Genomic DNA, 15,717 nt, shown 5'->3' on the forward strand with positions numbered 1-15,717 from the left:
ACTTTTCAGTGTGATAATAGGTACTACATGCAATTTTAAATTACTAAAATGTATAATAAAACTAGCGGTCCGCCCCGGCTTCGCCCGTGGTACATATGAAAAATAGATGTTGGCCGATTCTCAGACTTACCCGATATGCACAGAAAATTTCATGAGAATCGGTCCACCCGTTTCGGAGGAGTATGCAGACTAACATTGTGACACGAGAATTTTATATATATAAGATATAGAGTCCGTTATATATTATATGTCAATGACTTCCATACAATGTAATGTTTTAGTAAACAGTTGGCAGGGCTCCGGTCGCGGCGTCGCAGCGTCTACGATTCTTACTGATTTTTATAACAGATAATAATACTTTTAATTCATCAAATCAAGGTCATTAATTAAATTGTGATTTATCAGGTGTAGGTAATAAATATGTAAGTTTTGAGTACGATATGTGGATTTTTGGTTGCTTTTATTTCCTAAAGTGGTTTCCTCCTTCAACAGCTAACCGTTAATATAATTTTGAACTATGTACCTATGTCGAATTCAGATTTTGCAACAACAGTCAAAACTTTAAAACAAGTCATGAATTCAGATTCTGATTACGTATGTGTAAATATTATTTGAGCACCATGTATGTACTTACTCAGTAATACCGAATTCAAAAATGTCTTTATCTCTTTGTTCTGTAAATTGTAATATTATTTTCCTTTAAGGTAATAAAAACGACTTGCATTTTACAGTTTACATTAATAATTCAGACTGCAGACATTTTTAATTAAATAAATTATTCCCGCTACCTATATTTTTATCTGAAGAGGATTAAACATAGATATAAAATATTTAATAACAAATTAAAAAACTGCGACAAGATAACACTGATAAAAATTTACGAACGACCCTTGTCAAGACGTTTAATAAAAATAATTAAACGCTCTTATCAAACGAAATGAGTAGGTACATGCACTGAGATTACGTTATTGCAAATGGTGTCTTATACGTGTGCGATTAGAGTGGATTTTTTATTGTGATCGAATTAGTGAGTACAATGATTGAATCTCCTTGTTAGCCCACGCGATTTACTTCACTACAGACTCAGCCCATCTCCAGAGCGCATCAGTTCGACACGGGCCGCAATGGGGCGCGCGCGTTTTCAAATTTCCAAAGTGGAATTCGGAAATTTCGAATTGATTCCGTTCGGATAGTTTGACCGGCAAATTAGTTGGTGCTGTGTGTTTACGGTGATTGCCTTTGGTGCTGCAAGTATACTTTTTAAAAAGTTTTTTTTTTCATTTATTTTATGTGTGAAGAAATTCTGCAAAATTTCTTCAAGAATAAGTTTTAAAACAGTTTTTTTTTAATCAAAAAATTATGTATAAACCATAAATATGTAATAGGAATGTGAATTTTTGAAATTAAAATAAGTAAAGATGACAAATCTAAAAAATAACGATCGTTAATGATATGTACCAATTTATTAAATAAAGCATTTTTATTTAGAATATAATCTTTTAAAATTAACAATTTAAGCTTTTGACAGCACCAGAAACCTGCATAGAAACAAGTAGTCTTTTAACGTTCAAAAGTATATTAGTTTATTTGAGCAAAAGAATGTTTGCAGTATGTAAAAATATTTACTTTCAAGTTTCAACGTCGTAGATCTTACATGAGTCACAGGATTAAGTTGCATTCATTGAAAAACTTACATAAACCTCATTGCAACATTTTCTTACCTACTTATAATTTGTAATGTGAAGAAAGTACCTACTTATTAGGGAGTACCTAGTTTTAGTGAAATAAATAAATACAAAAAAAATATGTCCAGAGTTGCAAATATTCTTAGCAAAGAGAGATAATCCTTGTAGGTATAAATAAAGTTATCGATTTTATTTATGAAAATGTTTAATAGTTCTATAGCTATTTTATATTTTCAAATTATTTATAACAATGCAATGGTTAAATAATATAATTAAAAATGCTAATCGAAATTATTATTACAATAACTACCTACATAGCATAATAAATACTTTTTCATTGTATCGATATAATATCGCACAGTTTTAATACTTTCAGGAAATGTAACAATATAAGAGAAATTGTAAAGTTATCTGTGATTAGTGTAATTGAGAGAAACATAAATAAATTGATACGTATACGCACTACCTACCGCATTTTTGTGACAAATCTGAATCTCGCATTTGTAAAGTGCCGTATTTCAGTTCTTTTTGTGATTCAGAGGATGGATAAAATAAAAAAAATGTGTGCGTGTACACACGTAAGAGGTAAAACTTCTTTATGGCCTTATTTTTCAAAAATAATTTACTTTATGCAACTCTACAGAAATACGTCGAATCACGCGTGGTAGGGATAAGAAAAAGATGGCGCGTAACGTAATAACCTCCTCCTTTTTTTGAAGTCGGTTAAAAATGTCACGCGTAACAAAAAATGTTACACTAAATTTTTTTCCAACCCCCATAAAGAAGTACATAAAGAACTTATGCCCCATATTATGATACTTGATAGCTATGTCCATATTTATTTAAGTATACAATTTACTTAATACTAGATTAAAATATTATCCTACTACAATATCCTTATCTTGTCCCGATAGTGTTATATTAATATGTAAATCAAGTATCATTTAAGAATGCAAATATTAATAACAAACTTTTGTTGAACACATAATGTTGATCAAATAATTAGTGATAATGTAGAGCCACTTTATTGCTTCAATGCGTATGATAAAAGGCAGAGAAAGTTGCTTGTATAATTCAATAAATCGACTTATTTGTACACAACATATTTCCATTTTTGAGTTGTTTTTTAATATATTATTTACCGGCCCGTGGCGTAGTTTTAATCAATATGAACTTTTTTTCAAGCTTACAATATTCTGCGGCATTCGGTCTCATAAACTCCATATGTACGCAACGTATAAGTTTCCTATATGTGTAAAATAAATTAAAATCAGTAAAAAGTTTCAGGGTGCAAGCGATACATAAAAACCTACTTACACAAACTCTAAGATTTATGAAATGACCAGGGATTATTTGGGATACCCATATTAAACTTACCACATTTTTTAAAACATCGATCCATCATGCAATCACGGCACATTTGCAATTAATTTTCCTGCCATTACAACATAATTTATAGCCACAATGAAGAGCAGACCACCATCTATCAAGTCTGTGATTAGTTAACACAAAACAGAGATCAGTTGCGCGCAAACCAACAAACAATCGGATGCTTAATTCCAAACAATCGACGACGGATTTATATACAAAATGTCTATCAGCACTCTTATGTTAACAAAATTCGCGTAAAAATGTATTAAGTGGGTGGCTGGCCTTCCCTGGATGAACGAACTCGGTATTTTTAACTTTACACCTGGTTAACAGATCATATGTACGAACTGTACTCGTTCAGTGCAAATTTAGTTGGGTAAAGTTGAATCAGCGAGCAACATTGCCATTTGGAGTTAGGGCGTTTTTGGAGCTGTTGGTAGTTAGTGTATGGTGTCCGCGTAGTGAAGTAATACGTCTTGTAAATCATTAATTATTAACTTTGTTTAAATTATCTTTACGTGTGTACTTAGGTAAATCTTAAACGAAAAAAATTAAAAACTGCTAAAAATTCTTAAACTCTAAAACTCTACCAAAATTTAAATACACATTTGAATGTGTAGTTGTTGCTAAATAGATTTATTTTCTTAAATAGATTATCCGGAATGTTACTTCATATTGTATAAATATGCACGTGAAATTCTTTACACTCTACCTCCCGAAAATATGAAATTATAGAGCACTAATGCTTTACATTTGAATTTAAAACTGTTTCTCTTGTTATCAGATTTCTCTATACCTATTGTTAATGCGATAATGTTCCCCTGGAGACGAATCCAAAATGCACTGATAATAATGATAACGTAAATGATTTTTTTCAATATTTATTTATTAAAAATACTTCGCTTGTTTCAGATGCCGCATTGCAGAAAGGAAGACACGGCAACGATTTTAAAAATAAAATTAAGCATATCTCGTAACAAGAAGGATGTATATTTAAATTTATAAAATTAAAAACCTTTGAGGCGTTTAAACTTCGAAATTAGGAATAAATTTTCATTACCAAAATGTAGAGATGAAAAAATTTCTAGGGTTACACTATTTGTTTGTTTGTTTCTATTATCCTTAACATTTGTAAATTAGTTTGAAAGATGAAGAATGTATGGGTTATACGGTTAGGAGTGGCGGCTCCTAGCTTTATATACCGATTGCTTGAAAATGATAGGATTTTACGATGTTAGGTATAAGAGAAACTACATAAGTATTATGTGAAACAAATACTTTATATTCGTAGGCATTAGGTACTTATATTATAGGCTGTGAATCAGTATAAAGGGCTTAATTTACAAAAATTGACGTATGTAATTACGTAATGTTACGGAATCTTTGCGGATTTTATAATTTATTACATTTACAATAAATAAATATACTCGGCTCTACTGTGCACTACTAAAAATAATGTAATTTTAATATAACTATGCAACTGCTTATAATTTATACAAAATGATTTAAATCTTATCTGTCGCTTCACAGATATGCGGCGCCACAACCACTTCAAAGGTTTAAAAGTGATCAACTTCAGATTTACCAACAAAGTACTCCAGAATGAAGTAGATGAAGCTTTCCTCAATATCCACATACAGGAGTTGGAACCGCGGCAGAACGTAACCATATTAGAAGACCATTTTAACGTGAACTATCAAGTCAATAGAATAACAAGAAATAGTCAAGGGAATAAGGCCTCTGTGCCCTACGCAGAGGGGTCAATAAAACTGTCGAGAAAAGAGTTGAAGACGGGGAAATGGGTAAAGGCGAACGTCACAAACATGGTCGCCGAATTCTTCAGGCTACCCAGAGAGAACTTAGCGATAGTAGTCAGGGTACTAGAGTCGAAGAACAAAATGAGCCTGGTCGTACCCCATCCCAGTTCAGAATCAAATAACGCATTGGTGAGTCATTATTGCCTTAAGATAAACTATCACAGCATTTTTATCGTCTATAAATAAAACTATTTATAGGTTTATCAGCGATTCCTGTTCGACAATTTATATTGTGATTTTTTCCAGTTTTAATAGGTTTTTTTGTTCAACTTATTCAACTCTAGATATTATATTACATATATATAAAAGTTAAATGAATTATAATTAGCATAAAGTTCAAAGCTGTATCTGACCATGCCATGAAATTTATTTTGATAAGGAATTGCTAGCTAGTGCCCGTGACATTGTCTGTTATAAATCATATGTATTCACATAATAACAGTGATAAAATTATATCATATAGAACTGTTTTATATAATCATGTATCTTTTGTTCGATGTACGATGTATCTATTCTCGCATTTCTGATAGTCTTATACAATAAATTTGTCGTATTCTCTTGTTTTAAGGTAGATTTTTCATGAAGTATAAGAACACGCTCACTCTATGGCACAAAACACGTGTGATCAAACCAATACCAAATTTACCCCACCTACGTAATCGAACCTTGTCATTTGAGGTCAATTTGTGTCAAGTATCAATAAAACTGACACAATTATAAAACATTAATTCTAAGCTTTTAGCACTTTTGTGATTAACAGTGAAACTTATTTCAAACAGTAGCACAACATGTTTAACTTCAAATGAAAGATTAGGCATTTATAATTTTTTTATCTAGCATGTTCCTAAATTAGGACTTAAATGCGACGTAATTTTTTGTCTCTGAACACAAAACATATGTGAAATTATTTATTTTTATACATGTAACATATGTAGTTTTGTGCTTTTTGTGACGCAATCCTATAGGTATTATTACAGTACTTTATTGCGTATTAAGTTAATCTTTAAAGGAAGTTTTAGGCAGCTGAAATTTGTTGATAACCCATACGCATTATCTGAATAAATAAGGTCAGTCGATTCGCAATAATTTATCCCAAAACTGCGTGGTGATCTTGATGTCTTGTCGTCATTGGATATTATTATCTGCAATCTAACATTTCTTTCCTACAACGCTACTATTTATATATTTTTTAACTTTCAGTAACTTCTTTTAGCTCTGTAAAGTTCAATAGATGAATACCTAAGTTGTATAAAATTAATTTGTTGTTTCAGTATAATAATGATTATCTAGGTAGCGTACACAATTTTCAGCAAAAAACACATAGATGATATTTATTTATAAATAGTAACTAACTAAGGTAATTTCTTTCAGATGCCATACATAGAAGTAAGTCTTAGAGACAATTCACACAAGAGGACGCGACGAATGATAGGAATGGATTGCACGGAGAATTCCAAAGAAGTGCGATGCTGCAGATACCCTCTGAGTGTCAACTTCGAAGAGTTCGGCTGGGACTGGATCATCGCGCCCAAGCAGTACGACGCGAACTACTGCAGCGGGGAGTGCCCATACAGTTTCTTGCAGAAGTACCCCCACACACATTTAGTGCACCTGGCAGCGCCACAGGGCAGCGGGGGACCCTGCTGTGCCCCGAGGAAAATGAGCAGCATATCCATGCTGTATTTCGATCACGATTTAAATATAATTTACGGGACAATCCCCGGTATGGTCGTCGAGAGCTGTGGTTGCTCATAGCAACCGCCCCGCGTAGGCCCCGAGGGCGATCCCCCGGTAGTAGCCAGGATCCACCGCTCTCGGTGGCCGCGATGTATTGCGACAGCTTGGGGCTTGGTGAAGTGTCGCTTTTGCGATGTGATAAAATCTGATGAAGACTGCAAACTCTTTGTGATGTGTGTTGTGTGCCTTGTACGTTTTGCTTTTGTACAACTAGTATATTCAATACTTATTCTTGGTTCATTTCGATTAACCTAGAGATTTAAATTGTAAATACTTACTAGCGTTCATAGTTTTTCGAATGTCTCTGAGCTCAAAACTCACTCACGTTTTCGACTAAAATTAGCGCAAAATAGTTTTATATATTTCTCTTCATTTTATCGTCCCAATTGCATTTACGTGTTTAGTGCTAAAATTTAGTTTCGTAAGTTTTTCATCTGTAAGTAGAAAATGAATACGATCACAGGCACGGTAAATTACTTCGGTCATAAAATGTCCGTGATGTAAAAATGCGAATAAATAGTTGACGATTTGCCAAGAATGTAACAATAAAAAAAATTATGCACACAATAAGCTTTTGTTTTATAAAAATGTCTTGGAAATATTTGTGAACGTGATCTACCTATAATAAAATTTGCAAATTCATGCTAATGTTCGTTACTTTTTCATAGCATAGAAATTACATAGAGGTGGAATTTATGAAAATATCTGTTTTTTTTAATACGTTTTAAAAATATTCGTCAAGTGCCTGTGACGTAGCGCCTCCGTGACGGAATGTACTAGAAAATCGCCAAGTCGATATGTCACATCAAGATCAAAATTTAATTATAAGTAGATAGGTAGTTTATGTAATTTCGATGTATTTTCTTGACTCTTTGTTTGGACGTCATTCGGATCTCGAACAAAATTTATTTCTTTTAGGCTTAGCGGGTGGTGCTTAAATGTAGTATTTTTTAAATATTAAAACATAGTACCTACCCTGTGTTTAAATCGTATTATTGATGACGTAGTTTGTTTAGATGTTTCGTATTTAAGTTTTAGAAAATATATTTTTGTCGGGCGTTATTTCAAAATTAGATCTCATTGGGCATCGAGAATATTAATGTGCCTTTATAAAGATCTCTCAATGTTTTTTTGGATCGCGAATGAAATTTTATACAAAATTTAGGGGTAAGGGAACTATTTGAATTGTCTACTTGTCGAAATTTTAACTAACAATGTCGTGTTATAAGTTTTTTAAATAAATTTTCAATTCATATTATATGTCATTTTCTTTCACTGTATATTTGCAGTGACAACATATTTACCCTACCTGATACCTCTTCATCTATAAATTACAAAAGCTAGCTGTCCTAATTCAGAAATTAATAATTAAATCATAAAATGTAATCGTACTTTTACAGAACACAGCGACATCTAGTTTCAATTTAAGCAAAGCCTTTTCTAATTGCGTCTAACTTGATTGACTATTTCGTAACTTTACTGTGTTAACGTAATTAAATTATATAAAATAGATAGTTATCTACACTATTCAATTTCTATTCTTCTCATTGCACAATTTTCAAACTAGTTGGAAGCGAACCCATCACCTCTAGAACAATAAAAGAGTCACTATTATAATAAAGTTGTCATCAAGTTGCACATGAAGATAGGAACTAAATTTGACTCTATTGAAAAAATATGGACTCTTAAGAATAAGGATTGCAATAGGTACTACAAAATTGATAGAATACCTTTGTACTATAAGTTTTCATAATATTATCTATTTGTAATACTGGCAACATTACTAAGATCGCCAACAGCGCCACATCTTCGATGCTTCTTTCGTAGCACGCAGTTCAGTACTATGACTAAAACTTGTATACGTAGTAGGTATATTATTATTAGTCTGTGCTAAAACCATGCTTATCATCGTCGTTACATTATCTATATAGTACTTATTGATATTTGTTCATTTCGGACAATGTCTGGATTTAAAAAATATACAAAATACTAGTGGTCCGCGCCGGCTTCGCCCGTGGTACCTACATGTTTAAACTATCCTATCTCTCAAGTTGGATCGAATTGCACATGGTGTGCGAATTTTATTATAATCGGTTAAGTGGTTTAGGAGTCCATTGAGGACAAACATTGTGACACGAGATTTATATACATTAAGACTAGATTTCCATCCGCGACTAGGCTTCGCGTTGTGAATGAAAATTTACAGTCATTGTCATAATAATATGTCAAATTTTTAATGCTGCGCCATCTATCGGAATTCATAACTTTTGCAAAAATCCGTATGATAGTGGATTCTATAGGAATGTTTTACTGCGGTAAAAAGTAGTCTAGAGAGTTGATCTCTAGTCTGTCTTTATCTGTCTTTAAAAAAAGTAGCAGTATTGTGTGAAAGGAAAATATTGTAAGGATAGTCATTATCCGTGAATTTTTATGTGTATAGATACTTATAAATTACTAGCTGCCCGCTTAGGCTGACTTTAAGAAAGATTTTACATTCTAATTTACAGTTATTGTTCTTTCAGAGACATTAAAAAAAAATCAGTTTAATAATTTTTGAGATACCTAAGTGGTGTATCTCATAATATGACCTTTTTCAGTATCATCAGTTATCAATATAATCATCAGTAAGGAATGGAAATAAAAGAAATGTTTCAATTTGGCGGTCGTCCTCACAGAACAGCCGCTCTTTATTTATATAAACTTTAAATTATTTACACATTCTGTTCGTCCTACTTTACATTAATATAACGTTATTAAAATACAATCAAACAAAAATAATACATAACAGAAATACACATGACAATGTACAATTACATTTAAATTGGGAGCAATAGACTAGTAAACCCAAATACAAAATATAATCCTCCCATGATATTTTCTTATATATTTCCCCTTTTAGAAAGTATTTCATAAATGTTGGCTACGCTAAAAAGTATATAAATTATTGTTTTAAAGTTAATCAGCCAACAATTATCCAATACTTCAGTCTACAATATTGCTTAGTCGGTCCAAAATATACAAGAAATGAATACACATACAGGTTATCGTATCCGTTCCTAAAATAAAAACAATTCCTTATCATTTAATTTAAAATTAACAGTTCATTCGTGGCGGTAAAAGAACTCTACTTCGCGTAGATTTTAATATTAAAACACTAGACTAAATTACGGAGAGTGCACAACGTTCAGTGGTGTCAGTCTATAAATAGGTCGGATGGATTATCTTTTGACAAATCATAAGAAGCTGCCGAAACGTCGAAGAACGAAACGAAGAACGTCAACACTCGCGGCGGTGACGACGTCCGTTCGCGTAAAACCTAATCTAAAGCATAAATGAAACATCACAGATTTTCGTACCCACTACGAGATATCGGACGCCCGCGGGCGGTCGAACGGGCCGACGGGTCGAGCTAAGTCTAGGTATGTACAAAGTCCTAAATCTCAAGATATAAAATTAAAAGTGGTTCGCGACGGCCGAGGCCGGGCCGCCGCACTAAATAGGATCACAGTGGAAAAAGTGATTTAGAGTCGAGTTACTTCTAGGGTCCGGGGCCCGGGCCCGCGAGTCTAATCTATGTCTACTCATAGAAAAATCATTCGCTATGTCTGTACACGTGCTCAGAAGCTGGGCTGGCTGAGCGTACGTGCGGGCGGCGCGTACGCGTCGTACCGCGGCGGCTCCAGGTGGCACACCACGTTGTTCTCGCCGTTCAGCACCGCCGCCAGCGCGCGCATGTTGCTCTCCTGCGGTACGTGCTGTACGTGCTGCACGTGCTGTACGTGCTGTACGTGCTGTGCGTGCGGCGCGTGCTGGTGCGGCGCGTGCTGCGGGTAGGCGTGGCGCGGCTCGTAGTCCCACTTGCCGTACTTGGCGAAGTGCTCCTGCTCGTGGCGCTCGCCCGGGCTGTACGAGATGAGCGGCCGGTGGTCGCCGAAGAACTTGCCGGCCGAGCCGTGGTGTCCGGCGGCCGGCCGGCAGTCCGGCGTCGAGTTGTCGTCCGACACGTCCGACATCATGGTCTCGTTGCGTTCGATCTCCTCATACACGGGGTCGTCCTGTATGACGCGGAACTCCTCGGAGCCGCGGCGGTACATGCGGGCCTGCTGCGCGGCGATCTCGGAGTACGTGTGGTTGGCGGGCGCGTGGTGCTTGCGGCGCTCCTCCTTGTAGTGCTTGCGGAAGATCATCTCCTGCGCGCCGGGCGAGTGCTGCAGGAACACGTGCGGCGCGCGCACGTCGTGGTGGTAGCTGCGCGTGGTGCCGTAGCCCAGCGGGTAGTGCCCCCCCTCGCCCGCCGCCCCACCCCCCGCACCCCCCACCGCACTCGCCTCGTGGTGTGGTAGCGTCGACGAGTTGCCCATGTGTTGCTTAGAAGAAGTGTTCTGTAAAATGGATATCCAATTTAATACAAGTTAGACAAAAAATCAATTGAAAAAAAGACGGGTTGCACTCCGGAAGTGCCGGCAGAAGTGAAAACTTGATTATTAACGTTGAGCATGTTTGATATCCATCCGTCTTACGCTTTTTCGATCAGGTCACGTGTCCTGACGCGAGTTTAAGATTTTATACCCATTACAGAAAAAGTGCTCAACGCCGCTAAAGAAGTTTTCACTTCAACAATAAATTCTACATTAACAGCTCAATTTCGTGGATATTTTACAATAGCAGTACACAAGAAATGTCGATTAAACAATACGTCAATATCATTGTGTTCCACGCTTTGTTATTTCTATAGTGCGATTGCATGCTGAGAACCTCCTGCAAGCTAGTAAGTTAATTCATACGGCAATAGAAGATAATTCCAGCATTATTGCTATTAGTACACGATCCATGATTTTCAAGAAAAATTACAAACTTAGTAATTATAATTTACAATACATAAGAACGTATTTGTAAGTCACTGTTAAAAATAAATCAAGCTCATATCATTCAATATGTTTGTCAATCAATATCATAATATAAAGTGAATAATATCCAAGCTTCGTTATACATTGCGGCAACAACTGTCATTTAATCAAAAATTTCTTAAGAAAAACGCCAATGTAGAGGATGAATGAAATTTCGAGCACTTTATGATCGTAATGAATGTGTACAGAAGGAGGTGGGATGGGCTATTTACATGTGCAAGTGAAATGAAATCATGCAGTCACTCTAAGGTTAGCTCTCATGCAATTAATGGCACTAAGGTAAGATCTCTTGCAAGTTCCTTCACCATTTATATCTAAAAAATAAATAGGATACCTGAAAAATACTCTTAAAAATAGCAATACATAACATAGTTTATATAATTTATTTGTTGGTCAACGCTTTCATGTTTTACAATTAAAATTGTTAAATAGTAAAAAGTTTTAAATAGCAGTCTAGCTTATATACCACAGCTGTTTTTGCTTAAACTGTATGTTTTAAAATAATCTACAACCAAAGACATAATTGCGACTAAAGTTTCTTAACAAAATGCACTACACAAATTGATTCTTCTTAACAACATTTAAACTTTATGTCCTTCGCAATAGCTTTACAATTTAACCTATCGATTTTCCAACGGCTTGTAATTCCCAAGAACTTGAGATCTTACCGAAGCGTACATTAATTCACTCTAGTAGTGCTACGCCCTCCCCTCACCTTCCAAACATTGCCGCCCGCATTTGCCATTAAAGCCCAGTCGTTAGCGCCAATGGATGCCGCCATTTTGTTGGAATAACAAGATGGCGACCGTGACCGAAGGTTCTGGTAATCGTTCGGCACTTCGATATTATTTCTGTAGCTATGCATCGACGCAATGCTCTGGGAGTGGGACGAGCTATGAGGGATGTTTTGTGGCGTCGGCGTTCGCGCGTTTCGTATGTCGTCGCTCGGGACGTAAATAGGAGCGGTCGGACGGATGTTCCATCTTGAATCCGGTTGCAAGTTGTAGCTCTGTTTCGTAGTCGGAAATATAAATACATAAACATAAATATAAATACAATCTACACACTAATTATCTACTAGAAATTCTGATCGGGTCTAGAGTAGCGAGAGTGTAAAGAGAGGTCATACGCAATATTGTAGAGATAGGATTCTTTTTAGATTACGTGCCAATTGATCCGTTGTTTTTGTTAAATTAGATCGCTCGGCACATGCATCTACAACCACCACACCACTGAAATTAGATCATCCCGGGTTAACGTTAGTAATCATATAAGCGTTAGTTGGTTAGTTTGAAATAAAATAAAATAGACTTACCGTGAATCCGCCTACAAATGTTAGTTCAGCGGAACACAATTGTTAAACACAAAATTGAGCTGTCGCAAACCGATTAGTTACGGCTGTGGTGTTTGGTGGTTCAACGTATTTAATGGAAAAATCCTATCTCTGAACAGTGCGTACGAACCTTGCTGGACGTTCTGCCGGTAGCCCTGCGGGTAGCGGCCGGAGCCGTGCAGCGGGCCGCGCAGGTGCGACATGGGCTGCGACTCGCCGTGCGCGAAACTGGCGCTTGTGGCGTTGAGAGACGGGCCAAAGTTGCTTGGAGGACCAAAGTTCTGGTTGTCTTGGGAGTTCCTACGGTTTCTATGGGAGTGGTAGCTGTGAGCCGCCGCGGCGGCCGCCAGCGAAGCGACTGACGCGTTGTTTATTACGTTGTTGTTATTGTGATTGTTGTTGTTTACGACAACGTTTAGGTTATTTATGACGAGGTTATTCGTTGTGGACGCTGATACTGATGTGCTCGCTGAGTTCTGTCAGAAAGTATTGTTGTGAGTTATTGGTCGAATGATGTGTGTTGTGAGTTATGAGTGATATAATAGATAAATTTAAGATACATAATCTATTAAAATCCCAACCAGAATGCATCACACACAAATATTAATTTGTTATTTTATTTAATGCTACCATTTAATCTATCACAAATGTATCCATTGTGAATATTTTTATAATGTTATAAATTTGTGCAAAAGCGACTTAAATATCGTGTGCACATAATTAGGAAAACCTTTCAATCTAATAATACAAGCATAAGAAAGAAACTAACACATTCAGAGCTGGAAAATGAGTTTTATTAATTCTTTCAATATAAATGAAGGAATTAAGAAGGAAAAAAGTAGATATGAACTCAATTTTGTCAATCAAATTAAAGATTAATTTTAGAAGCAGGGTCAAATGAATCCAGAATAGAATATCAAGGCACAAAATTAAGAAGTCTCATCATCAGAATATTATGATCCGAATTGCAAGTTCGTAATCATATCACGGCATCGAAGAATTAAATAAAGGCAAGAGCACTTAAAAGGGCAGTGTTAGATGTTTATCAAGGGTTATTTTGACGAACAAGATTGGTCGACCATCAGGACATCTTATCAATTAGAAGATGCGTATGTACACATCGAGCATAAAACCACTTGCAGGTTGTAAGTTACAATGATCATAATTATAAGGAAATGTCGTCCAGTGTGAAAGTGACGTACCAAAACTATTGTAGTTGGATTAATCATGTTTGCTAATCAAACAACAGAGTGACGATCACTTATAGTGACGGATCGATAATATCATGTGAACTACAGACAACGTCGCAATATAAGTACAATGTTGACGTACAGTAACATCTCTCCGATAAACAACATCATGTTTAATTATGGAAGACAATACCTCTAATCAACATCATGTTCACTTGGGAGACCATCACGCATTACAAGAACCACTATCTCTTATAGTGACATATGATCATATTTTTGATCAACTTCATATTCATTTGGGAGACCATCGTGCATAACAAGAACCACAAGAACTTACAATGACAAGTTACAAGACAATACAAGAACCACACGACTTCACAGGGGATAAATACAAGAACCAATCACACGAACTTACAGACACCTTACAAGATAATACAAGAACCACACGCCCTCACACACAAGTCAATACAAGAAGCACTCACAGTGACGTCCCTCGGGTCGACCACATCATCGGTGTCGGGCGCGGAGTGGTGGTAGCGGCGCTTGGAGCCCGTGCGTGTGTCCAGCGGCGCGCCCGGGGCCAGGCACGACAGCCAGCGGTGCCGCCGGGCTACACGACCGCACTCCTTCTGGAACTGAAGACGAGTTGTTTAAAAACTTTATTGCCACAACAGCCAATAACAGTTTAATAATAAGTTTGGTTTATTACAGTACTAGCTTACGGCCCGCGGCTTCACCCGCTTTGTCTAAAACCTAATAAATGATATACTAAAACCTTCCTCTTGAATCACTCTATATATTAAAAAAAACCGCACCAAATTCCGTTGCGTATTTTTAAAGATTTAAGCATACATAGGGACAGAGAAAGCGACTTTGTTTTATACTATACGTAGTGATTATATAAAACAAAGATTAGATCGATAGCTGACATAGAAAGGTCACTTTCTATATAAAATCTGGCATTAACCTTGAAAACTACATGCAAAAACACTTTATTTTATAGTTGTATCCGCGGGACAAGTGTTTCTATGGCTTATGTGTTATTTTGGTACATCACTACTATATTCAACTCTTTGAAAGAAGTGAATATACATATATAAAAATAAATACAAAAATAGATACGACACATCATTGTTTACTTAGCAAACAGAATGAGATAAATCCATAAAATAAACATAAAACAATGAAGAGAAAATCTTATCGGTAACAATGATTAGCTCCAAAAAAATAATAATATTAAAGATCAAAATAAATGGATACTTACAACTTCATTCTGCAAACAGTGGAAGATGAAAATGAACAATCCTTGCAACGAATTAAGTATCGTGAACGCGTACGCCACGCCCACGGTCTGCTCGTTGATGTAGAGTAGACCGAAAGTCCACGTGAGACCGAGTAGAAACGCTAGTACTACTGAACTGTTCAGCCAGACCCTGGAAATATGAATATTATATGTAGCAAGATATATTTTAAAAGACTACATGAATAGTTTTCCGTACAGATATTAGCTTATTTGTTAATTTGAAAACAACACATTTGAGAATCTTTCAAGATTGGTATACGATTGAAGTGGGCATAATTACTATCAGGGTTAAGAAATCATAATCAACTGAAAATGTAATCCTTATTAGAATAGCATTTAAAACGTAAAACTAACATTATTAATGATGGTAAATT

At 35.8% G+C, this 15,717-nt stretch overlaps 2 protein-coding genes across 6 annotated transcripts in view; one reads left to right on the forward strand and one right to left on the reverse strand.

Moving 5' to 3' along the window:
• The first annotated feature begins 1,093 nt into the window (after positions 1–1,093).
• LOC149477664 (growth/differentiation factor 8-like) lies at positions 1,094–7,868 on the forward strand. Of its 3 annotated transcripts, none has more exons than XM_089710101.1 (3): positions 1,094–1,251; positions 3,969–5,002; positions 6,245–7,868. In XM_089710101.1, exons 2-3 carry the CDS (start codon positions 4,589–4,591, stop codon positions 6,626–6,628), a joined length of 798 nt encoding a protein of 265 aa, XP_089566227.1. In that variant the 5' UTR covers positions 1,094–1,251; positions 3,969–4,588; the 3' UTR covers positions 6,629–7,868. The 3 variants fall into 3 exon arrangements, with proteins under 3 accessions (XP_089566227.1, XP_089566226.1, XP_089566228.1); XM_089710100.1 differs by having other exon boundaries at positions 1,094–1,247; XM_089710102.1 differs by having other exon boundaries at positions 1,094–1,229.
• Positions 7,869–9,259: 1,391 nt separating this feature from the next.
• Cirl (Calcium-independent receptor for alpha-latrotoxin) overlaps positions 9,260–15,717 on the reverse strand; it is a 270,668-nt gene continuing 264,210 nt past the window's right edge. Inside the window, exons 21-24 of one of the 3 annotated variants that reach the window (XM_089710173.1) lie at positions 15,305–15,473; positions 14,523–14,675; positions 12,233–12,526; positions 9,260–10,992 (exon numbers count right to left, since the gene is read on the reverse strand). In XM_089710173.1, coding sequence (XP_089566299.1) covers positions 10,228–10,992; positions 12,233–12,526; positions 14,523–14,675; positions 15,305–15,473 — 1,381 coding nt within the window. In that variant the 3' untranslated portion in view covers positions 9,260–10,227. Of the gene's footprint in view, positions 10,993–12,232; positions 12,527–12,980; positions 13,327–14,522; positions 14,676–15,304; positions 15,474–15,717 lie in introns of all 3 variants that reach the window. The other 2 variants (XM_089710175.1, XM_089710174.1) reach the window with 2 other exon arrangements.

This window comes from Colias philodice, chromosome 24, assembly GCF_061535455.1.
Source record: "Colias philodice isolate Cphi_HAF_F1 chromosome 24, ilColPhil1 Martin Lab GWU primary, whole genome shotgun sequence".
NCBI lineage: Eukaryota > Metazoa > Arthropoda > Insecta > Lepidoptera > Pieridae > Colias > Colias philodice.

What these genes read in the sequence shown, in the direction of transcription:
- LOC149477664 (XM_089710101.1), top strand. Translation starts at nt 4,589, where the DNA reads ATGCGGCGCCACAACCACTTCAAAGGTTTAAAAGTGATCAACTTCAGA. An exon ending in CAGAATCAAATAACGCATTG is followed by an intron (nt 5,003 to 6,244) that starts GTGAGTCATTAT and finishes AATTTCTTTCAG; the next exon opens with ATGCCATACATAGAAGTAAG.